Source organism: Daphnia pulicaria, chromosome 1 (genome assembly GCF_021234035.1).
Source record: "Daphnia pulicaria isolate SC F1-1A chromosome 1, SC_F0-13Bv2, whole genome shotgun sequence".
Classification (NCBI taxonomy): domain Eukaryota; kingdom Metazoa; phylum Arthropoda; class Branchiopoda; order Diplostraca; family Daphniidae; genus Daphnia; species Daphnia pulicaria.
Genome location: NC_060913.1, coordinates 34,513,023 through 34,539,259, shown reverse-complemented (window position 1 = coordinate 34,539,259; position 26,237 = coordinate 34,513,023). Strand labels below are relative to the sequence as shown.

The following is a 26,237-nucleotide window of genomic DNA, read 5'->3' as shown; positions in this document are numbered from 1 at the left end:
TTTCAGCGGTTGTTTAATCTAACTGCTATAAAAGCACATCCATTTCTTTATAGTTTATATGTAACTAATAATTTTTCCAATTCCATGTTACTATAGTAATAAATATTGCTATAACTTAATCTAAACATGAAGTGCGACGTGGGGTGGCGGGGCGAAGCCTCCGCCACACCTAAGTCACACCACTCATAATATTAACAGATTATTAGTCAATTAGTTATAAAGAATCAATTATGAAAGAGAATAAAGGGAAACAGAATTTTCCAAACGTTATAGTATGTATTAATCTACCATAACCTTTATTTTCTGTCTCTTTAACGTTAAAAAAAATTACCGAAGGATATTACTGAAGGAATCTTGTTAAAGTGTGTAATGAAATTTAGTACTCCAAAAAACAACCATAGAAATTTTCTGTGATTTTTGTGACGTAACGTTTACATCTGTTTCCTCCGTGAGCAAACATACCAAAAACCAAACACCAAATGGAATTTTAAATTCAGTTTTCAAAAATTACTTATACTCTGCACGAAACTAACAACACCAAATGTTCAATGAATTTGGCGATCAATGCCCACAGTAAAAATTCGAGTTGAACAATGAAATATTATCATCTATAACCTACAAGATTTTAATACTTCAAATAAAAAAAACATTATCTTTTTCTGTCCTCGGTATTCAACTATTTCATTTGATTTTACGTTGTCTGTGGTACGGTTCAAATGAAAAAGGGCCGGTTATAGCCCAGCAACGATACATAGGTAAAATGCAGTTATCCCTCGTAACTACATCCCTAATAGTGATTAACCGAATATTGTACCCTGGAATCAGTTCAACACATTCGAATCAGAGAGAATTTAGAATCAGATGAAATTTGAGACAACAAAAAAAGAAAGGAAAAGTAGGATCAGGAACAAAAAATTGTTGAATGAAAACCAAAACAAATTAAAGACAAAATAAAACTGGAACTTTAATAAAAAACTTATAGAAAATTGAACTGGAAAGAAGGAGCAATAATTAAATAAACTTGGCCATGAATTTAATGTAATACTCATTGTATTTTCCACTTACAAATATAGCGATAAGTGTAAGAGAATTCTAGATTATTTTTGTGTTCAGACGGGTTTGATGGAAACAAGGGAGGTCAATAACACAAATGAAAAAACCGACAAAGAACAACAACAATCGTAGCGATTCAATATCTTTAACAGGTAGGCCGTCGAATTCCTTCGTTGGCAATGCGATTGAAGATTGTCCTTTCCCAATCGTGATGCTAATTATTAGTTGTAAAGCTTTTGAAAGTTTCTCAATCCCTTGAGAAATTTGGGCTAGGGACTTAAAAACTGACAATTCAAAAGATTCCTGCTCGGGGTGCCGATGTTGTTTCTTCGTTTGTTGCGTTGACTCTTTAAAAATAACAACGAGAAATTATAAATTCTACAAATGCATGGTGGTTAAATCTTTTACCCAGTCTAGGAAGATCTCTTCGAGGCAGAGCTGAAACTGTATCAGGGGTGTTGCTTTGAAGATTTTGAGTCAATAAAGCAGTCTCGGGAACAGTGTTCACAACACGACCGATTTCAGTTAAGTATCTGTTCTATGAAATCCTTGATTGTTGCTGATAACCATTGATGTGATAGTTCATACCAGAAGTTCCAGGCTGTGGAGAGTTCCAATAATCTGATGGGGCCCTTGTAGAGTATTGATCATCTGAAAAAAGTAGAATTATTTAGTCACGATACGGAGAACAAATAAAAGACAAGAAATAATTACTCTGAAAAGTTTCGTTTGATACTGCAGTGTGTGTTTGCTGCTGCATGGCACTATTGTGTGCCCATGAATCAGAAGTTTGGTAGAACTGCTGTTGAGAACGCGGTGGAGCGTGATAACTTTTACGATGACAACTACTTGATGGTTCTCCGTTGGATACATGGTCTAGAATAAAAGATTGCATAGGTTGAGTCATTATTTCTGGCTGGTCTGACTGATTAACTAATCCAGCTGTTGGTTGCTGGCTGCTTCTTACATCATTGACAGTAAGAGGAACAGTAAAGACCTGTCTATCAGGTGCCGTAGAAGATTGTGGGGGTACATAACCTGTGGCAGATTTATCAAAATGAAACAAAAATACATTTAAGATTATACATTAAACATTTTGAGAGAATGCACATACTTTTTTCATCACAAAAGCCAGCTGTGACAGCAGGTTGAACATCATCGTCACAATCTTCCAAATCAGAATCACTATTTGAGTCTTCTGCTGATTCATCTGCGCTCAATTGTCTTGTAGGTTTCCTCTTTTTGCGTTTGGGTCTACCCTCCTCATTCAAAACAGCAGATGCCTCATTTTAAGAATCTTTAGTATCGATATCAGAATTAATTACAGCCAACTTGATTCTAGCTTCTGTGTAGGTATCTGAAATATTAACGGATTCTTTATTTCACATTGAGAAACTAAATGTATAGAGTTTAGTTACCAAACGTTGACTTGATGGTTGATGGATATGTTTTCCTATTTTTTCCAACGGGGGATCTTCTCATGACATAAGGCAGGGAATTCTTGGAGTTAGGGTAGTAGCAGATTCCATCTGACACCAAAATATCCGGTACAACTGCCAATTGTACTTGTTTCACTTTCTTGTTCAGAATCACGACATCCGCGTCTAAATTTACGATGTGAAACTTGTTTTACTTGCTTCCCTGTTTCAAAAGTGAGACAGGTACGACAAGGTACAGGTAAGACGCGACGAAGAATGGATGAACAAACGTCGCATAGATGTATTACAGACCAGCCGTGTTAGCAGGGGGCGCCCGACTAAAATTTCCCTCCTTTTTTTGTATGGCGTTTGAAAAAAACGCTTTTTGGGTGTGTTATTTTACCATTTATATACAGCCTACCAGTGTGCAACCTTTTAAATGAAATAAACTGAATTGCAAACATGATTTTTTCTTTTTTTTCAATCAAGGCTCAAAACCATTTCTATAGACGAAAATTTGATGCATTAATTTTTTTTTCTTTTTGCTATTATATGATAGGATAACCAATTATTTAAAAATCATTATATAACTGTATATTTTATAACTTTAGATAAACATTAGATTACAAGCTCTCTAAATTCCTTTTCACATACCCAGAGGCAAATTTACCCAGAGTCGAACCGAGTATTGAACGCAAGAATAGTATTTTATACTCAAGCTCCTTAACCATACTGCCATCAAGGAACTTTTATATTATTTCAGGAATAAACCGGTGCTGTGCTATAATCTAGAATAGTGATTCCGATTATTAATTTGATTTTGAAGCTTAATTCCGCTATCTAAATTATTAACCTCTACCGATGCAATGCGTCACTAAAAAAAAACGCTCACTGGCGCTCTGCTTCCTTTTTTACTTAAGGGGCGTATAGAAACGACACTAATTTTCCGGCCTACGCCAGCTGATAGAGGTTGTAAACCGTAAATGAAGTCTTCTGCAGTCTCTTATTTCAGAAAATCGGGAAACGAATAAATCTGGGAAAATTCGAAAACAATTCATATCATCATAAAAAACTGACAGTAAATTTATGAAAGGGTATTGTATACACGGTTTGAAAAAAAAAATTCCTTCTAGAAAATTAAATATATAAAAAGCAATATGAAAAGCCCATTGTCGCCATAAGACAACACGGGCGGCGTCGGAGTGATCCGATACTTTGTGCGCCACTTTTCTAGGCATAAAAAATAGGGGAAAAAATCTGAAAAAAATTCAGACAATAGAAAAGACGTAAAATGACATAAATCCCAAGTTTGGTGAATTTATGTCATTTTTTCGATTTTTGCCAACCGAAAAACCCATATGAAAAATACACGCCGCCTTATGGAACGGCGCGGGGTGATCCCATACTTATGGAGGGGACTGTAGATATACCATACGACTAATCAAATTGCTGAACGGTGATAAAAAGTGGTGGAAAAAGTGTTTGCGCTTGTTCAGTCTGTGCTCAACGACTTAAAAATAAGTGAATCTAGAATATTCCAAATTGCCACAATGTGACGTTATTTCTTGGGCGGGTGTTACTATTCAATCCAGGCAAGCCATTTTCCCGTTGTGTCAAGCCCACTGTTTCGTGTCTTGTTTTCGCATAAATCCCCACAACAACGAAGCTCTTAAAGTATGCCTCAATCCACATTCACCACCAACTTTTCACTATGTCCTGCCCAGTGACTTCGTTCGTGGGACATCTTCTGCGGCAGTTGTTGTGTGCCAACGAGAAATTTGGCAGAAAAATCCTTGAAGACGTTTGGACTAAATTAAACTATAAATGATGTCCTACTGTATTTCTTTTCTTTGAATACATATTTGGAATTGAATTAATGTTTGTTCATAACTTATAACATTTAATCGTGAAATTCATTCATAATTTTTATAAAAAAATAGTCTTGCATAGGTTGCATATATGTTTCTTAAATAATAGAAATTAAAAATAACAAATAAGCGAATCATAAAAACTGCGTCACAAAAATGCATATTTAACGTAATAAAAATTATTTTCGTTAAATAACCACAGGAATTTACGTTTAAAAACACAAACTAGTACAATTAATATGAAAATTAAACGGTTTTCTCCTTGAAACTATAAAATGGAATTTTCAAAAATTCGTACCATAAAAAACGGAAATATATTTTGAATCACAACGGAAAAATATTTGTCGGGCGAGAGCTAACTACTCTTTTGAGGGTAAAAAACCCGAGATGAGCGGAAAAATTACTTACGGAGAAAAATTTGCGATGTCAAACCCTTTTTCCACTTCGTGGAGTTGGAGGGGACGGATGCACGAAGGGTTGGCAACTCAAGAAGACGAAACCTTTCAAACCTCCCGAAAAGAATAGATGGTCAGGCAGCTCAAGCAGGAAAGACCGGCCCGGTGACGTGAATAGGATGGACGGTCCGGCAACTCAGAGAGGACAACGACAGAAGAAACAAAGTTAAATCTTAATAAATGTGAAACGGAGTGACGAAATGTGTGGCCTCTCGGTAGCGAAGAAAGAGCGAGACTGACCCCTTAAAGCCGTGATATTGTTTTTGCCAGACACACATGAAGCTACGAACCAGTAGCGCTGTGTCGACAGGCCAAGACGTAAGATCGTAAGGAATTCCAGCTTGCCCAGATGATTTTAATCATAATAATACGGAAGGCCTTCCAGAAATAAATGGTTATTTGGGGATGATTTTCGCATGGCCCATGCGGCCACCAATCACTCCAATTTGATCATTGCGGGATTTAGCTTCAGAAAAGAAACGGGATTCTGCCTATGTGGCATTAGCTATCATCTGCGTCCTGTTGACAGAGTATGTAATCCGAGTACATAAGTTCAAAATTTCGACCAATTTTTCTTGACGAACAGAGAGGGAAAGAAGGAGGGAGTAAACGATTAAACCTAGATATTAAATAATCTGCGTTGATTTTTTGATAGATTTTTCAACGTATATAAAAAACAGAGTTTTCTAATATTTCTCTAGCTAATAAAAAGTATTTTCTTCGCCCCTTCCATGCAGTTGCTAAGCAAAAGAATTTCGTCGAGGTAAATTATGAAACGGACCCCTTGTTTTCTTAGGCAAGTTATGACTGGCTTAAAAAATTTATTGAAAATCCAGGGTGTGGACAAACCCACTGTTAAAACATTTCACGACTTTTTCGTGGTTGTAGCTCCCGAAAATTAATAGTCGGAGATTCGTGGTTGTTCAATACCAAAATTTCGTAGAATAATCCACAACGAAAATTTGGGGGTTAAAAATACTAAAAATATACTTGCCCGATGTGGGGATTGAACCTTTATCCTTTCGAGTATTAGCTCATCAATCAAACCACTACATCGTTCGTTACTTGTACACGGTGATAATTTTATTTAATACTATACTAACGTGTACATAAGCAAAATATTTACAGTTTCCAATGCAAGCCTGGTACATCAGTTTTAATCAGTAGCAGTAAGTTTGAACTATCTTAGTAACTTCTAAGCAGCGATTGCTTGCATCCTTTACTCCAAAATTTTTGGGGTTTCTAATTCGAATTTTTCGGGGTTTCCTGGTTTAGGGTAAAAAACCCCCAAAATTTAGGCCTCATACCAAAATTTCGGGAAGGTTCCGTTTTTTCGTAGTTGGCAACCCCGAAAATTTAGTAACCGTTTTAACAGTGCCGAAGGCCGGGTTCTCTCCCCCATTTTATCTGTACAAATTTCCGATTCTCTTTGCGTAGGGCGAGGGTGAGATACGCACCCTTAAGATCAATTTTGGTAAATAAATCAACTGGGTGGATCAGCTCTTCAAGGAGGGGAATACCTTCCATTTTAAGGTGAACGGGCCAAATAAATTCGTTGAGTGCTTTTAAATCTACGACTGGCCTGAAACCTCCCGTAGGTTTCGGGATCAACAATAGGCCACTGATAAAAGCCCCTCCTGGTTCGATGGGTTCAATGGCCCCCTTTTCCAATAGAGATTTCACTTCCTGATCACGGATTTCTAACTGATCCTTACCCATCTGCAAATTACCACGGGAATGTGCTTGAAACGGGGGACGGGCACATTTATCAATTTGAACACCCTCACATACACTCTGAATGATCAACGTATCATTCAAAATCGAGTGCCAGAAATTTACAAAAAAATGAAAACTAAGACTCTTTTTTAGACTAAAATCTTCAACTAATTTTATAGCGCGTTCTGCTTAGTCATTAACAACTTGCGAGTTAACACAGAAATTTCTTGCAAAACGGTAATCAAACATTAGCTCCCAATATTTCGGTTGAAGTTGAAGTCCCGACTATAAGTGAGACCAAGAAAACAAAAAATTAGCCAAGTTCTTCGCCCTATTAAAGATGATAAAAAAGGTTAATTTTTTCGTCAATTGTTGGAAATTTTGGCTCTCCAACATTAAAAACGTCCGGTCGCGGGGTTGAAAACAGTTTTTTCGACATAACAGATCGTATAAATGATCCCAATTTTTCATTGAATAACGACAAAACTACTAGTTCTTTAGTTAAATACCAAAGGTGGCGTTTGATTGATGTTATGACTGGAATGGCGATATCGGGATCAGCCAAACCTTTTTCACGAAAAGATCCGACGATCCAAGCAGTATGACTTCTGCGACTCATTCGCGTATATAAATACCTTTCGGAATGTCTGCTACTGTATCACTATAATATCTTTTGTCTATATTTTGTTACCAGAATAAAAAAAAACAATTAATTGGACGTTGCATGGTGTATGAAATACAGACCGCGGGGCCAATATATTTGACAAAATCACGTCACCACCAAATAAAGATATTGAGCGTGAGCTACGTGTAGAATACGAAATACACACCAGCTATTACATTCAGTCATTGAAGCAAAAGCGACCGACCAATTTTCTCCAAGCATTGAGAAGTGATAGCTTCAAACAAGAAATCGTGAATGTTCTCTCAAATGGATACAGTGATCCATCTCTTTCTTGTATCCTTGGAGATAAGGTTCTGTTCCTCACCAAAGGTGAATCGTGCTTTTCTTTTAGACAGGCAGACGTAGTAATCGTCCGATTGGAGGAAATTAATATGAAATGTTCACATTAAGAAGTTTATACAAGAGTAAGTCATTTCCTTATTTGATTTGTTCTGGTAATAAGTAAATATCTTATTTTAATTAAAAAAAAACAGATTATTGCTCACGATTCTTCGATAACTTGTCCCACAACAGTAGTAATCAGATAAGCTGATACGGATGTTCTTGTCATTAGTCTTTCAAACATTTCTAAAATTAACAAGAACAATAAATTCTACTTTGAGACTGGATTAGAAAGAAATAATACACACAAGTTTATCAATGTTACGGCTCTGTCAAATGAGCTTGGCGAGGAGTTGTGTAATTCTTTCGCTGGATTTCATGCCTTCAAAGGATACTCACTCTTCACTTTCTAATATATTACGGTAAGCAATTACATTTAAAAGCTATACTACTTGTTATTATAGCAAAAATTACACTTTATGTGCAGTAATCAACTCGTAGGAATTGAGTGAGGCATTGAGTATCTGCCAGATCGACTTAACACACAACCACTGGCTTGTAATAAAAAATAAATGTGTGGAGTAATTAATTAATTGTAAAAAGGTTTGAATTTCAAACCCATAATTTAATAAATTATGAAAAACAGAAAAACCACTATCGAATACATTTTGGTTGTATTCGCATTTGCTTGTGTTGTGGACTTGGAAACCCCTCAATCTTTGGAAAAGAGAAATCGGCCATTTTTTCTTTGTGACAAGAATCAGAAGCTCAGCATAGTACACGAGAGACGCGAATCGTGTAAAGTTTGAAGCCCACTGAGAAAGAAATCTCCATTTCCTCGAGTAAGTTTTTTAACAATTATACTCTATTGCCTTGTTTATTTTGTTTTTTGTGTGTGTCTTTATTCTGTTTAAATTGCTGTCTATTTTTCTGTCTAGTTCTAATGTTAACCTATTTCTGACATTTTCAGACATAATAAAATGGTAATTATTTTATTATCCACTCTTACAGATTTCTGTAATAATTTTTTTTATAATTTCAGACCTTCACGTCATCTGACAGTTTGAGAAGCCATCGCGTTAGCCATTTTAGGAAGCCGAAAGGTCATTCTAAAAAACAAATTGGATGTTTCTGCCAGCCACCTTCCTCTCATTTAGCTACATGCACAGTAAGAGAAAATTTTAATTTATAATGAACTGTTTACTTACTTCATTTTTTAGAATGGAAAAAAAGTAAGAAGTTTCCTCCGGCTCCTCTGACGTTATATTTCCTGTAAGTTTCACGAGTAGAGATCCTTAAAAATAGAAGAAAGCGCATTTTTCCTACCGCAGTATTTGTTGGGTCTAGCATAAAGTCGGACCGTTACGCAAATTTCATCCCTTGCCCACTTTTAATCCTGAAGTGGAACTGACAAAAGGATCGAATGAATGAGTGGATAGTAACATGGGCGCAATGTTACTGATTGTCGTCATAGTTTGGGTAAATGAAGGCCTCTTCATTGCTAACCAACAAAGCAACGAGCCGAGGGACGACTGCGGCGTCGACAACTTTTGAATTTGGTCGTCAGGACCATCAGTAAATTTCGACAGAGCCATGCAAGCGACGGTGAGAATGTTCTTGTCATTTCTGCTGATAAGGTGGACCAGACCGGGAAGAAGCTGTCGGACTGCAGAGACACTGAGTGGAGAATATACATGTCACTACACAAGTTGGACAAAGTCCAAGTGACGCTGCGCAATAATCCAGCCTAATAATAAAATCAATGTTCAATGTTCACAAATGTTAATTTGTAAATTACTTTGCTGAAGAGCTTTAGGAAATGGGAAAATCAACGAAGATAATAAAGGCATCTGAAGATGACATCCATATTCTCCATGGTAATATCGGTATTAAAAAATCATGACTTCTTATTTCTATTGATACTTTTTTCTTATCCTATTAAACTAGATTGTTATTGGTATTGAAAGAATACCGGAAAGGAGACTTAATACCATAGATAAAATGTTTCAAATGAAAGCCTTGGATTTGTCCAGGTCTATTTGATTATAGAAAAAATATTCTTTTTAGCATAGATTTGATAAACTTAAATATTTTGTATCGCAGCAACTTATGAATACCGGATAGCTGTGAGAAATTTTTTTATTGAGGAATTCCCAAATTGCATTTCCCTTTTGGATAAACCCAAACTTAATCTAATTTTTTTAAACCTTTCGATAAAAGGTTCTGAACCTCATAAAATACTGTCGATATAGTCCATTCTGTGTATATTTCATTGCTTTGGAAAATATTTGGAATGAAGTTAGATTGGGCTCTTTTAAGAACGAGAAAAATTGTGTACTTGCTGGACCAAACATTCAAGACCAACTGCACTACTCATTCTCTAAGAGGAAAGGGGCGAAGTTGCCAAGTTATAACATGAAGGAGAAATGGAAGAGGCGCTACTCGGGCTAAAAAGTGTCGAGATGCTGTAATTGCCGTAGGCCATGTAATTGGTTCCCTTTTCCGTCACTAGGTGCGGAAGAGTAGTCCGAAGTGTCGTTTTCAGGATTTTGGTTGCCATCGTTACGGTACTTAGTCTGCAGCCCAGGCATATCGTTTCAAAAGTGCATAATATTTACAAAGTGCCAAAGTGATTCAAACATAGTTAGTAACCCAGGTTCAAATCCGGGATTTATCAAACATCTTTTTTCGCGAAATTCATTTGGAAATCGTCCAACGCTGTCCAGAATTTTTAACATGCTAGAGATGAAATGGAAATTAATTATTTTTTGGAATTTCATTATTGTTCAAATTATATCAACATTTTACCACAAAAAATACTAAAAGTAAAAGGGTTGTAGTATAGAATATTGTATTTTCCGCATAAAATTGGCCAAAAAGAAATGTCCGATTTTTTAAAGGAAACTGTCTACATTTACCTGTTAAACCATATTTATTGATTTTTTGATAAAGAAGCTATTGTTTATTTTACTGATTGAGTTTTTGATCAGGTCAAAATTATGAAAATGTTTGGAAAACATTCATTCTCTGAGTTTTTTATGGTTCTTGCATCTCTTGTGATGTGTTAAATGAAGCTTAGTAGTGCAAGAAACACGTTCAAGACCGTGCTAGAGAAATGAGAAGTAAGAGTCAAACGGCAAAACTTCAAGTGGAGGTGCAGCAGTAGAAACCATAGCTGCAATGTAGCCAAGCAAGAGTTGAATATTGCAATGAGTTTTCGAAAGCCATTTTTTATTTTTTTTTTGGGGGGGGGATACCTACAGGATAGCCAAACTTTGGGTTTGGGTTTTGTTTATATCTACTTTCTTAAAAAATTTCGTGTCATAACTTTCAAAAATTTGTATTTGCGTTTCATTCTGGGGGAATTTGTTATTAGCTATATGCAGGTCTGTTTGCTTAATCAATTTTGGTAATTGAGAATTAGAAGCATAAAAAAGTTGATATCTGTAACACCCAATGATACGTTGGATTTTCATGTAACTTTCATTTTACCCTGTCGTTGCTAATTCAACTTTGAATAAAATTCAAGCAGAACATAAGGAAACAATTGCATCTTCTTTCAAAAAGTTCCTTGAAAAATTAACATGAATCTACCAATTTCCGAGTTTTTACGTTGTTTTATGTACCTAAGGCTTATCCCTCTTAAACAAAAATAGTTTTTACTAATCATACCAATAAGGTCACTAATATTTAATTCAACAATGATTTGAATTTTTTTTTGTTTTGAGCCATAAAATTAACGCAATGCCAGAGTGCTATGAATTTTCGATCACATTACAAACAGTAAATTACAAAACCGCAGTAATAAAAAATAATTTTAATGTGACAATATTTAAGATATGTTACTTATCTATTGGAGTCCGTCATATTTAATTGCCTAACAGAAAAGTTATGAAACCCGTATTGCCTTGAACGGGAAATTGATGGAAAAAGGATGAGCAGAAGTATCTGAGGACAATCCGACGGAACCAAGGAACGACCAAGAAGTTGCCGATCCCTACTGGGAAAACCAAAGTAAATTAATAATAAGGGATAGAAAAAATGAGTTTTTTACTCATGGCTGAATGCTTGTAACCCAGTTCAATATCATTCAAAGGATTTATTAATATAGAAAACCAGGGATACATTCATACACATATGTGCTGGTTAAATGAGCAGCTACCTCATATAGCTATCATCTATCACATATCTCATATATTTATCACCTCATATAGCTATCAGCTACCTCATATGCAAAAACGTTACGGTACGAGCGTTTCTTACCTTTACTAGGGCAATTAAGCTTGGACAAGGAACACTAGGGAAAAATTGCTAACACTTAGTCCCTTTCCCAAGTCCCCTTCCACTAAGTCCATTTAGAGTTTTGATATGGGAAATAATACAAAAAAATTGTGACAGTTATACCACAAGGGCTCAAAGTCCGGCGTGGGTACGTGCTTCAGGGTGGACAAGAGACAGTTGGATATGTAACACGGGTTATGTAACAAGGACACAGGTTACAGTATGGATATGTAGTACGGTGTAAGTCCTTTAATGATTGTGGACTACAGGCGTAAATAGGGATCATGTTAGGCGGGAACCACGGCGTGGATAGCAGAATGTAGCGTAGTCCCTTCCCGTCGTGAAGAAAACATGGCATGGTTTCGTGGTTGTATGATAAAAAGCCAGTGTGGTCAACAATCATGTTTTAGACATAGGTAACATTTAAGGAGTAATGGCGTGGACACCAGTCAAAACGGGGATCTAAGTTACAGTGTGGATTAAAATACATTATGTGTAATAAAAAACTTCTCAATTAAACCTTATTTTCACCAACAGAAGTGTCTTTGAAGGGTAATGCTCTAGGTTATCCTGTACGGTTTGAAAGGAAAAAATAATTGTGTCCTTCTTCTGCCTGAGTGCAGTACTGTGCGTTCAATTTGATCATATTTTTCAGAAAAATAGCAAACGACCTTAAATTCAAGATTACTTTAGGGAAATAAGCGGCCATTCTTGGTTTTTACGTCCATTAAGTTGATATTATACGATTGATTTAAGAATTCACAGCGAGGACTTAAGTTAGGCTGTGGATTTAGACCGTAGTGTGGATAAAGAATATTATTGCGTTCGCATAAGTCACAGAGGGGACATAAATCAGTGTGTATTTATGGATATTTTTAATTTCTTCAATTGGAAGTTGTTTAATTTGGTAAATTTTTAAAATGCAATATAATTTTTTTTTGCATTTTTAGTATCATCAAAGCGAGCCTTAGATATGGGAAAGAGTAACTTGCCTCGTATTGAAATTTGATGAAAAAAAGATAAATATTTTTGGGTTGTAAAAATCAAGTTAAATAAATCTTTGCAGCTTCAATTAAAAATCTCCATATTGACAGATACATGGAAACGGAGAAGGAACTGATGATTTTCAATTTCTGGGAGAGAAAGATACTTGGCTGGCTGAGAAAAAAGACTTACAGTTTTTTTTAATTATCAGTAATCTAATTCAATTTTATTAACTAATTTTTTATTTTTAAGCAGAAACTAATGTTGCCGCAACCCTCCAGATGTAGTGCAAATCCAAGAATCCTTGGAAACAGAGATCGATTACTGGAAAAGATATGGAAAGTCGTTATTCCACGAGCCGGAGATATACCAAAAATCATGAAAATCTAGAATTGCAAGTTTTTTTATTGTCACTCTTGTTGGTTATCAACTAACACACTTTGAGTAAATTGTAGCAAAAGGACACTGTGTATTACTCTCAAGAGTACCATACGCCACACCGTCTTCTCTACTTACAAGAAGCTCTGGATCTTCCCCCCCTCTTCCCTGTGCAGCGTTGCCGCTCTTCCCAGTTTGTTGCCTTGTTATATTCAACAATATTCAACACCTCCCCTCAAACTGAGGAAACACAAGACATGAAAACAATACAATGACATCAATACAAAGTGTGCTGGAAAGGATACCGAGCCTTGTGTCGGAAATCCTTATGTCCGACAATCCTGACGACCATAAGCTTACATCATACATAATCAAAGAAGAAAACAACAAAGAAAAAAACTAAACACGAAATCCATAGGCTCGCCCTGTGTCCGCCTTTACAGAGCGCCTACATCACGAACACCAATCTTGTCACGTGGAGAAACGTGGAGCAGGCAGGGGCTTCGTGAAGGTGTCTGCTAGTTGTTCCTGGGTGCTCACATAGCTGGTGTTTATTACTCCGTTAGTTTTGGCTTCTCTGATGTACCAATATCGGATGGCGATATGCTTCATTTTCCGATGCATTTCCTGGTTGTATGCTACTTTAAGTGCCCCTTGATTATCGCAGAATAATGATGGGACCAGGTTTTCCTTGCCCGATCTCCTCCAGCAGTGACTTGATCCAAGTTTTCTCTTTGGCCGCTTCACTTCCGGCCACAAATTCCGCCTCGGTTGTAGAGGTGGCTGTGCATTCCTGCTTGCGGCTGAACCATGAGATAGGCCCACCATTTAGGAGAAAGATGCATCCTGATGTTGACTTCCTGTCGTCATGATCTCCGCCATAGTCATCATCAGTGAATCCCAGCGCTCCTTGTTCTTTTGTTGAAGAGAAAATTATCCCATAATCCTTGGTTCCGGCAAGATAACGAAAAATGCGTTTGACAGCAATCCAGAGTTGAGGCCCAGGGTTCTGATTGAACCGTGCTATTTTGCTCACAGCATAAGCAATATCAGGCCTTGTCGTGGTTGAGAGATACAGTAGAGCTCCAACTGCGCTCTGATACGGAACTTCCTTCATTTTTTCTTCTTCCTCTTTGGTTTTAGGGGCCATAGCAGAACTGAGATGTAGAACCGGCTCAGCAGGAATCACATTTGAGTGACAGCTTTCCATTTTAAATCTTGCCACAAGATCGTTCACAAAATCGGGCTGGGAGAGATTCAGCGTGCGTGTGCTTCTGTCTCGTTTGGGTTGTGAGTCCCAGGAATCGGCCTACAGGAAGAGTCCTCGGCTCGAACTTTTTCTTGAGATATGTCACAAAGTCGTCCAGTGCCTTGTTATTGGTTCCACATACAATAGCGTCATCAACGAAGAACAGGGCCGCCATCCATTCCTCCCCTTAAAGACGGAAGTATAGACACTGATCATGCTGAGAGCGAGTGAGGCCATATGTAACTAAAGCGTCATTTAGCTACATATTCCCAACTCGGGGGGCCTGTTTCAGTCCGTAGATACTTTTTATCAACCGGCAGACATCAGCCTCACGGCCGTAGGCCGCATAGCCTTCCGGCAGCACATGTAGACTTCCTCCTCAAGACGTCCATAGAGGAACGCCGTCTTCACATCTAGTTGGATGACGCTTAGATCACATACGGCAACTAGAGCTAGGATAATCCGAAGAGTGGATAGTATGACAACCGGAGCTAATGAATAACAAACGAATATGAAACAAATTACAAATTAAAATTAAATAGCGAATAACAAACTAAATGTTTCATTATAGTCCAGTCCAGCCCGCTGAGAGCAGCCAAGGGCCACAAGCCGGGCCTTGTAGCGCTCAGCAACTCCATCATAGCCGGGCTTGAGCTAAAAAATCCACTTGCTTTTGATAGGTGTGCGTCCTGGTGGCAGTGGGACGAGTTACCACGTCTCATTCTTATGAAGCCAGTTAAGTTCGTCTTCGACGGCAGTCTTCCAAGAGAGGTCCTTGCGGTGATGAGAGGGCAGCAATCAGAGTGATGTTTAGTTTGCCATAAATTTTCTTTTCGGGCTGATCAGTCGATGTTCAATGTCCAGGTGCTGTAGCTTGATATCCACGGTAAACGAGATATTTTTCTGATAGCCTTGCAGTTCTCAGGGACCGGCGGAGGTGACCTAATGGATCAGCAACTGGCTCAAAACCATGGAAAAATTCATCCTCCGTTTCTCCAATCGTTTCGTTTCATTCAGCCTCCCCTAGTCCATCTCTGACGGGATCATTTGGTTGGGAAGCTCCATCATCGGCCCCCATGTTCATCCGTAGGAATCTGTTCATCCAGCAGAGGCTCAGGCATCTGTTCGTCAGGTGACAATGGAAGAAGTGAGTAGTAGTCCAGCTCTTGTAGCTCAGAAGAGTTTTCATGGGTGAGGTTTTCTTCAAATACAACATCTCTGCTGGTGATGATTTTTCTGGTCACCGGATCCCATAATTTGTACACTCTGGATGAATCGCCATATCCCACCATGATTCATTCCGTAGCCTTCGGGTCAAGTTTCCTTCTTTTTTTCATCCGGTATAAGCGTAAAAGCTGGTGAACCAAATGTCCTCAAGTGTGACACGTCTGGTTCCTTTCCATGCCAGAGTTCAAAAGGTGTTACTTTCCCAATACTAGAAATCACCCTGTTCTGAACATAAGCTGCACATAGGACTGCCAATCCCCAGAGTTCCAGGGGAAATTTCTTCCCGTGAAGACTGGCTCCGTGCTGACTCGATCACCGTCCTATTTGTTCTTTTGGCAACTCCGTTCAGTTAAGGGGTATAAGACGGAGTGCCTTGATGAGTGATTCCAGCTATGGCCAGACAATTCTCAAAATCCTTGCTGCAATATTCACCTCCCCCATCAGAGCGAAGGATCTTTGTTTCTCGTCGAGTCTCAGCCTTCATCTTCATCAGTAAAACTTTCAAGCTTATTTTTCTTCGCATGGGAAAAAACGGACTTTTTCGTCGTTTATATTTGGAATAAAAGTTGTTTTTTTGTCCGTTACATATCTTGCTGTGTATCCTTCTTCTGTCTTTTTTATGATGGTTGCTTGGCACCAACCATATTTTTTGCCATGATGCCCGTATGTGTCAATGTAAACGGTTTTTTTCCACGTTGGCATCACTTTCTGTAGCAGCATCTATAATATAAAAAAATAACTAACTGTTGCATAGATATGAATTTTAAAAAATTGCCTTGACTTGGTGTCTTTGGTGGTAACTTCCTTTTCTTTCCTGATGCTTTAGATCCTTTCCGTTCCGATCCTGATTGACTATGGCACGGCGATTCTTCGTCAATTATCTTGGTGGTCAAGGCATAACATTATCTCAGCTTCTTTCAGCAAAATTTCCCTAGCAGGTGAGAGTTCAGGATTGGCAATGCTATTCCTTTTTACAGCGACTAAACGTCCTTGAAATGTGCCCACGTAAACAGAGGAACACCCTCCCACACCGATGGGAACATCATTTTCTACCGAAAAATCTGACTCTAACAGTAGTTTACTTGCAATTATTGGCTGTATGAGAGGTATTCGCTGTCTTGGAGGTAAAACTCCTTGGCCCAATTTTTTTTCCCCCCCATCTAGACTTTGTGTTGGAAATCTGCAAGGTTTACAAAAAACAATCAATAAACAGTTAGAGAAAGCAAGAAAAAAATATAATACCAGATGTAGCACTTCTGTTGAGGGAAAGCTCGATCAACTTCCTGTCACCAAAACAGAGCTTGCTGCAAACTATAATTGGCTGAAGAAAATGCAACATAATCTTGAACTGCTTTTGAGGGAAAGCTTGCTGCAAACCACAATTGGCAATGCTGAAATTAACACCGAAACCTGCAACAGGTTTTCAAAACAATCAACAAACAGTTAGAGAGAAAAAGAAAATAGATATATCACCAGAATGTTGCACTGCTGTTGAGGGAAAGCTCGATCAAGTGCCAGTCACCAAAGGAAATCTTGCTTTAAACTGGGGAACCCTGCAAACTGTAATTGGCTGAAGAAAATGACACCAGAAGTATTGCATTGTTGTTGAGGAAAAGATGCTCGACAAACTTCCAGCCACAAATACTGCAGAGTTTATGCAATGCTTGCAGCAAACAACAATTGGCAATGCTGATATGAACACCTGCAACAGGCTCAGAAAACTTTTAAGAAACAGTTAGACAAAAGAAACAAGATAAATATATCACCAAAATGTTGCACTGCTGTTAAGGGAATACTCCATCAACTTCCAGTCACCAAAGAAAAGCTTGCTGCAAACTAGAATTGGCTGAATTGGCTGAAGTAAATGGCACCAGAAGCATTGCACTGTTGTTGACAAGCAACACGCTCACGTTTCGCTCTTAAGGAGGATTTCTCCTCCCAGTCTCAGTGTCGCACCCGCCTTGGCTGCTGGTTTAAAAAAACCGAAGCCTGGCTCAACATCAACCGCGACTAGCTCAACATTTCTAAAAGCACACTAATCTACACATACAACCCCGGTAAAGGCTCCACAACTCGTCACATCGATTCAACCCCTCTCCAGATTGGATCGTCGCTAGTCCAGCCGTCCACAACGGCTTGTAACCTTGGTGGCATCATTGATTTTTAATCTTCGAAAACGCGAACATGTGTCTAACCACCGCCAATCTCTTCGCTGGCTTAAAATCGCTGACCGTGCTAAACTCAAAGTTGCCTGTCTCACTTTTCGCTGCCTTAATGGCTCAGCCCCTCCCTATCTTTCTGATCTCATTTCTTGCTATTCCCCAAGTCGTGAACTAATCGTGATTCGTGAAAATCAGAAAATTTGTGTTTGTAACCTGCTCCTTTCTTTTCTTTCTCCTCCTTTTCAGCTTGAATTTTCGCTGATATCTTGAAATTGTTGGCCTCTTCGGCCGCCTCACTAAAATCTTCCAACTTTCTGTAAAACAGGAGCAAAGAAAAACAAAGGCCTTTGAGACAGGATTAATAAATAACCTGGCTTTGATTCAAAACGACCTAGTCTTTGATTTTTAAATGTACGATATACGTGAAAGAATGACAATCAGTCATAAAAAGTGCAGAAAAGCTATACTCACTTTTGCCCAAGCTAGGCCTAATCTTATTCAATTGCGTTTTTTTTTGGGGGGGGGGTCGCGTCGGACAACACGTCAGGTATAGATGGTGAGAGAAAAAAGGGGTAAAGTAATATGAAATAGATAATTTAAACCAGTCTGCAACGATGGGGCAGCTGGGGAAAATGTGGCAGCAAGGCAATTCATAGCTATTACAAAATTAGTTCAGAAAGTGCGAAAAACTGTAGGAGCAATTGATGGAAGTGCAGCATAATATTTTATGTGCTATCCTTCTTCACATTCTCCTGCATAGTGTACCATATTGCTGAAAGAGTTTGCAGCTGGAGAAACTGCCGTTACCCAACATTAAAGAATCAAGGATGGACTTAAAAAGAGCCAAAAACAATTGATCAATATCAACGAAATAAAAAAATTGTAGTTTGTTAAAAGCGATAAATTTGATGAATGTATCTTAAATTGCTTGCAATGAATTTTTCGGTTTTGATCACGTAAATATCTCTGTTAAATCAAACTCAACTAAGTCTAGCCAGAATAAACAAATAAGTATGTCCAGTCCATTGCTCCATTTGAGGAATCTCTGCATCTGACATTTCAAGCGCCTTTATTACATCATTTTAAAGTATAAAACTTCTTTTACTTTCATTTGTGAAACAGAAGAAATAAGGCATTCCACCCATGTCTAAAAAAGCAAACAAAAAGATACCGATATATGTCCTTAAACAGAAGCGCAGCTAGACGACAAAATTACTAGAAAACCAATCCCCGGGTAAACAAAAATGTTTGGTTTTGCTTATTTTAAAATTCAATCTTTTCGATCGCATTATTTTCAATTAGATAATTTGAAGCTAAAACATGTAAAAATACAACAAAAACCAAATTGGTCTTATTTAATGGTGGTACAGCAGAAATTAAAAAAAATATATGAGATATGAGACTTACAAAAACGGACGTGATAAGAACATCCGCCTGATAGTGTTAACCAATCAGCAAGTCAAAGTGTGTAATTAAATTTAGTACTCCAAAAAACAACCATAGAAATTTTCTGTAAATTTTGTGACGTAACGTTTACATCTGATTCCTCCGTGAGAAAACATACCAAAAACCAAACACCAAATGGAATTTTAAATTCGGTTTTCAAAAATTACTTATACTCTGCACGAAACTAACAACACCAAATGTTCAATGAATTTGGCGATCAATGCCCACAGTAAAAATTCAAGTTGAACAATGCAAAATTATCATCTATAACATATAAGATTTTAATACTTCAAATTTAAAAAAAAAACATTATCTTTTTCTGTCCTCGGTATTCAACTATTTCCTTTGATTTTACGTTGTCTGTGGTACGGTTCAAATGAAAAAGGGCCGGTTAGCCCAGCAACTATACATAGGTAAAATGCAGTTATCCCTCGTAACCACATCCCTAATAGTGATTAACCGAATATTGTACCCTGGAATCAGTTCAACACATTCGAATCAGAGAGAATTTAGAATCAGATGAAATTTGATACAACCAAAAAAAAAAAGAAAGGAAAAGTAGGATCAGGAGCAACCAATTGTTGAATAAAAACAAAAACAAATCAAAGACAAAATAAAACTGGAACTTTGAAAAACAAACTTGAAGAAAATTGAACTGGAAACAAGGAGCAATAATAAATAACTAAAGATAATGAATGTTAAGTCTTAATTATATGAAACCGAGAGACGGGCGAGAGCTGACTACTCTTTTGAGGGTAAAAAACCCGAGATGAGCAGAAAAAATTACTTACGGAGAAAAATTTGCGATGTCAAACCCTTTTTCCACTTTGCGGAGTTGGAGAGATGTTTGGGTTGGTTGGATGTACGAAGGGTCGGAAACTAAAGATGACGGAACCTTTCAAATCTCTCGAAAAGAATAGATGGTCTGGCAGCTCAAGCAGGAAAGACCGGCCCGGTGACATGAATAGGATGGACGGTCCGGCAACTCAGAGAGGACAACGACAGAAGAAACAAAGTTAAATCTTAATAAATGTGAAACGGAGTGACGAAATGTGTGGCCTCTCGGTAGCGAAGAAAGAGCGAGACTGACCCCTTAAAGCCGTGATATTGTTTTTGCCAGATACACACGAAGCTACGAACCAGTAGTGCTGTTTCGACAGGCCAAGACATAAGATCCTAAGGTTTTCCAGCTTGGCCAGATGATTTTAATCATAATAATACGGAAGGCCTTCCAGAAATAAATGGTTATTTGGGGATGATTTTCGCATGGCCCATGCGGCCGCCAATCACTCCAATTTGATCATTACGGGATTTAGCTTCAGAAAAGAAACGGGATTCTGCCTGTGTGGCATTAGCTATCATTTGCGTCCTGTTGATGGAGAATGAATCCGAGTAAATAAGTTCAAAATTTCGACCTATTTTCCTTGACGAACGGAAAGGTAAAGAACAGGGAGTTTACGATTAAACACAGGTATTAAATAATCTGCGTTGTTTTTGGATAGATTTTTCAACGTATATAAAAAACCGCAGATTTCTAATATTTTTCTAGCTAATAAAAAGTCTTTTCTTCGCCCCTTCCTCGCAGTTGCTAAGCAAAAGAATGTCGTCGAGGTAAATTATGAGACGGACCCCTTGTTTCCTTAGGCAAGTTATGACTGGCTTAAAAATTTTAGTAAAAATCCAGGGTGTTGACAAACTGAAGGCCGGGTCCTATACTGATAGAAAACCTCCCCCATTTTATCTGTACAAACTTCCGATCCTCCTTGCGTAGGGCGAGGGTAAGATACGCATCCTTAAGATCAATTTTGGTAAATAAATCAACTGGGTGGATCAGCTCTTCAAGGAGGGGAATACCTTCCTTTTTAAGTTTAACGGGCAAACAAATTCGTTGAGTGCTTTTAAATCTACGACTGGCCTGAAACCTCCCGTACGTTTCTAAATTACAAATAGACCACTATTAAAACCCCCTCCTGGTTCGATCGGTTCAATTGCCCCCTTTTCCAATAGAGATTTCACTTCCTGATCATGGATATCTAACTGATCCTTGCCCATCTGCACATTACCACGAGAATGTGCTTGAAATGGGGGACGGGCACGATTATCAATTTGAACACCCTCACTTACACTCTGAATGATCCACATATCGTTCAAAATCGATTGCCAAAAAATTAAAAAAAAATTAAAAAACTAAGACTCTTTTTTAGACTTAAAATCTTCAACTAATTTTATAGCGCGTTCTGCGCAGTCATTAACAACTTGCGAGTTAACACAGAAATTTCTTGCAAAACGGTAATCAAACATTAGCTCCCAATATTTCGGTTGAAGTTGAAGTCCCGACTGTGAGTGAGACAGTGAGCCCAAGAAAACAAAAAATAAGCCAAGGTCTTGGCCCTATTAAAAATGATAAAAATGATGATTTTTATCGTCAATAGTTTAAAATTTTGGCTTTCCAACATTAAAAACGTCCGGTCGCGGGGTTGAAAACAGTTTTTTCGACATAACAGATCGTGTAAATGATCCCAATTCTTCATAGAATAACGACAAAACTAATATTTCTTTAGTTAAATACCAATGGTGGCGTTTGATTGATGTTATGACTGGAATGGCGATATTGGGATCAGCAAAACATATTTCACGAAAAGATTCGACGATCCAAGCAGTATGACTTCTGCAACTCATTCGCGTGTATAAATACCTTTCGGAATGTCTGCTAGTGTATAACTATAATGTCTTTTGTCTACATTTATTTACCAGACAATAAAATAATTTATTGGGCGTTGCATGGTGTATGAAATACAGACCGCGGGTCAAATATATTTTACAACATCATGTCAACATCAATTAAAGATATTGAGCGTGATTGACGTGAAGAATACGAAATACACACCAGCTATTACAATCCGTCATTGAAGCAAAAGCGACCGACCAATTTCTCCAAGCATTGAGTATTAGGGATAGCTTAAAAAAAGAAATCGTGAAGCTTCTTTCAAATGGATACAGTGATCCATCTCTTTCTTGTATCCTTGGAAAAAAGGTTCTGTTACTCACCGAAGGTGTTTCGAGCTTTTCTTTTAGACAGGCAGAAGTAGTAATCGTCCGATTGGAGGAAATTGATATGAAATGTTCACATTAAGAAGTTTATACAAGAGTAAGTCATTTTCTTATTTTGATTTGTTCTGGTAATAAGTAAATATCTTATTTTAATCCTAAAAACTGATTATTGCTCACGATTCTTCGAAAACTTGTCTCGCAACAGTCGTAATCAGATCAGCTGATACGGATGTTCTTGTCATTAGTCTTTCAAACATTTCTACAATTAACAAGAACAATATATTCTACTTTAATACTGGATTAGCCAGAAATAAAACACACGAGTTTACCAATGTTACGGCTCTATAAAATGAGCTTGGCGTGGAGTTGTGTAATTCTTTCGCTGGATTTCATGCCTACACAGGATGTGATCAGATTTCGATACCTTCCTTTGCTGGGAAGGGAAAAATGATCCCCTTAAACTTCTGAAAAAGAACAAGACCTATAAAAAAACATTTGCTGCGCTGGGCTCAAGTGAAGCTATTCCAAATGAAACGTTAAAAAAAATAAAAAATACACATGCGAACTTAGGGTGTCCCATATTCAGGCTTTTTTTTTATTTTTTGAATTTTTTTTGATCGGGGTGTGTTTTTTTTTAAGAAAAACGTCGTAGTACTATTCGTTTAAAAAAAAATAAGTCTAGGGGTGTCCGTAGGCGAAAAACTGCCAAATAGTGCCAAAAACTACGATTTTTGGTACTAAAAAGTTAAAAAAAATACTTATGTTTCATATTTCAATAGATGACCACCTTACTTATGACTTCGTAGAAAAAATATCAACTTGTGAGGGTTGAAATTCAATGTGTTTTTATTTTTTTCGGTTTTTTTATACAATCGGTGATTAATCAAATGAAATTCAATCTAACTGTTCTTTTCTCCCATTTAAAGATACTTTTTGACGATGGTTTTCTACAACTTGAAGGAAAAACTGTTGTTGTTCTTCATCATGGACAACATTTCTGAAGTCGGTAATCAGCTAAATGGTCCTTTGAACCGGTTATTAACCAAAGTAGAAGCCGTGCGACGGTCCTAAGATCTGGTTAATACGGACCTTTAGTTACGACAAAACTTATCTTTTTCTTTGTCTATTTTGCAGTTTCGAACTACACAAGCGAAGCCGTTCCAAAGAGCCTATTCGTCAAAGATCCGCCACGAAATCTAAACGAGTCGATCGCCAACATCCGAGCGTTCGCGGAAGAGCTCGTTTTCGACCACAAAAAGTCAAAAAGCTAAGTGGGAAATCTTAAAGGCTAAAAGGCTTGAGAAAGAAGCCTTGGCTCTCCTAACCCCGGAACAGAGAGCTAAGTTCGACGAGGACGAAGCGCTCATCCAACGGGATAGAGGCGCAAAACGCTCTAAGAGCAGAGGTTCGCGCAGCTAAAAAGAGGAAGCGAGACGCGGTAGAGGAGGCCAAGATACGCCTGATAGAAAAGGAAGTTAAGGACAAGCGCAAGGCCTACGAACGCTCTAAGCGTCGTAGGGTTGAACCTACACTCGTTCAGGGTAACACGACAGCCCAAGACACGGGTCCGTTTGTAACACCAAGCGGAGACCCAATTCTTCCAGGAGACCTCCACCACCAACTGCAAGCGGCCATCGCTGCAGGGAAATTCGTGATTCTGGGCACGTTGAGTAACCCGGTAACCTCGGAGATACTGACAGTGCTTGCCAAGCACTCAGGCCCAGTATATCAGCCTATGCTATTGTCCTCGACGAGCCAGGCACAGACACCAACGCCAACGGCCTTGACTAGCCAGGCTCGGACACCAATAGTGGCTCCTAAGCGTACGGCGGTGAATAAGAAAAAGGCGGCTGCTTCGAAAAAAGTAGACGTTGAGTCTCTGAAAGCTCCGGCACTGCTGAGTCCAATATCGCTCAAGCCATCGAAGGGCAAAGCGATTATCGCGGCCGAAGCCCGCGGCAAAAGACGCGTCCACCGTCAAAAGCATGCTTGCCAAAGAGTTTAAGTTGATTCTTCAAAGCTTCGACGAGGGGAATCCCGGTGTAACACTGGTGAAACTCCCGAAGTCCCGGTGAAAGTCAGCCATCAACCCTCCCTCAAAGGAGTTGTTTGAAGCGACGGTAAAACAGACGGCGAGACGTAATAGCTTCCGATCTTCCAAAGATACTGAACCAGGCAAGGGGAAGACTCCCGAAACTGAGCCTGTAAACTTAAAAATGCGAATCGAAGGGGTTGTTCGGTGATACGGACAGTGCTGAAGAAGAGCTGCTTAAGGAAACCCCAAATCCCGCTCCGTCCTCGACTCAGACCCCAACACAAGCGGCCGAGAATTTTTTAATTTAATTAGGATGCAGAGACGAAACAGCAGACATGACTAGAGTTATGACAGTTCCACCATAACTGTAGGTCAATCCTCCATAGGATACGTTGGAGGGGACGTTGACCGAGATTCACCTAGTGGTGGTCGTGGCAGACATCGACGTATGAGCGTGGCGTGCTGTAGCCCCACGTCTTCTCGGTCGCGGTCAGCCACAACCGGCTGCCACTCCTCCTGGAGCACCTCAAGTCGGTACCGCTGCTGCTGCTGTAGCCCCACCTCTTCTCGGTCGCGGTCAGCCACAACTGGCTGCCGCTCCTCCTGGAGTACCTCAAGTCGGTGCCGCTGCTACTGCTATAGCGCCACCTCTTCTCGGTCGCGGTCAGCCAGTACCGGCTGCCTCTCCTCCTCGAGCACCTCAAGTCGGTGCCGCTGCTGCTGCTGTAGCCCCACGTCTTGTCGGTCGGAGTCGGCCAAGACCGGCTGCCGCTCCTCCTGGAGCACCTCTTGCGAGAAGAGATTGCACGGGTTGAAAGGAAAATGCAAAACGATGAGAAAAATGGGTTGAAGGCATTGCAGGTGAGTTATCTAAATTTTTAATTTTTTGTTTGTTAACGTAATTTAATCAACTCGTTTATTTAGGATGCATTCCCCATTAACAATGCCGTCATTAAAGATCTGAGGGCGGTAAAGGTTCACAGAAAAAAGGATAGCAATCCAGAGAAAGCTGTTGTGAAATCTCTTCTGGATCGACTCTACTCCCCTCTATTTTTTGATCTCCACAAGAAAACGTCAGTGTCAACAAAACGGCTGGAATGTGAAGACATTTCCATTCCCTTGCCAGAGCAGGAACTCCAACAAATTCGAGGTTTGTAGTTATCAGTAAATATGTGTGTATATCTCAATTTTAAGTCTAATTGAAGCGTTTTTTTGTTAATGTTAGATGCGTTGGAAAAGGTTTATCCCGGGACATATGGTGAGAGAGAAAGCAACGAAATCCGGAAAAGCATGGAAAATGCCATGACCCAAAAATTTAACCGCTGTGCGACAACAAAATTTGGCTTAGAAATTACAAGCAACTGCAATATATGTTGGCACGTGAAACGGACAAGGAATGAATATTCCTTGTTCAATTTGACAAGGAATAAATATTCCTATTCAGTTTCATTTGCCAGCATGTCTTCTTTTTTTCTTTTCAAATGTCTTTTGTTAATTCACGTGTTTTGTTGAAGAATGGAAATATCAAATCACGAAGATGATGAAGAACATTATATTGTAATAGGTAACACATACTACATGTAACCACAAAGTGTTGTTTAAATAATGGGTTTTTTTTCTGGTTTTCGGTATTCGAAATCAACTCTTTATCATAGATAATTGCAATAAAATTGGTGTTTTCAAGAGTTTCGTAAATTATTAATTGAGTAATCTACAGGTTATGTCAAGGAATCGAAAAAATAGAAGCCGCTGCTGCTGCTGTAGCCCCACGTCTTCTCGGTCGCGGTCAGCCACAACCGGCTGCCACTCCTCCTGGAGCACCTCAAGTCGGTACCGCTGCTGCTGTAGCCCCACCTCTTCTCGGTCGCGGTCAGCCACAACTGGCTGCCGCTCCTCCTGGAGTACCTC

General features: G+C 38.7%; 2 protein-coding genes across 3 annotated transcripts in view; both read right to left on the bottom strand.

The window, feature by feature from the left end:
* LOC124320546 overlaps window positions 1-26,237 on the bottom strand; it is a 467,022-nt gene that overhangs the window by 69,192 nt on the left and 371,593 nt on the right. The window lies entirely within an intron of this gene.
* On the bottom strand, window positions 13,818-14,369 carry LOC124322520 (secreted RxLR effector protein 161-like). The gene has a single exon (XM_046784283.1). It carries the CDS (start codon window positions 14,367-14,369, stop codon window positions 13,818-13,820), a length of 552 nt encoding a protein of 183 aa, XP_046640239.1.

Excerpts from the sequence above, each read along its gene's own strand:
- LOC124322520 (XM_046784283.1), bottom strand. The coding sequence starts at position 14,369 with ATGGAAAGCTGTCACTCAAATGTGATTCCTGCTGAGCCGGTTCTACAT.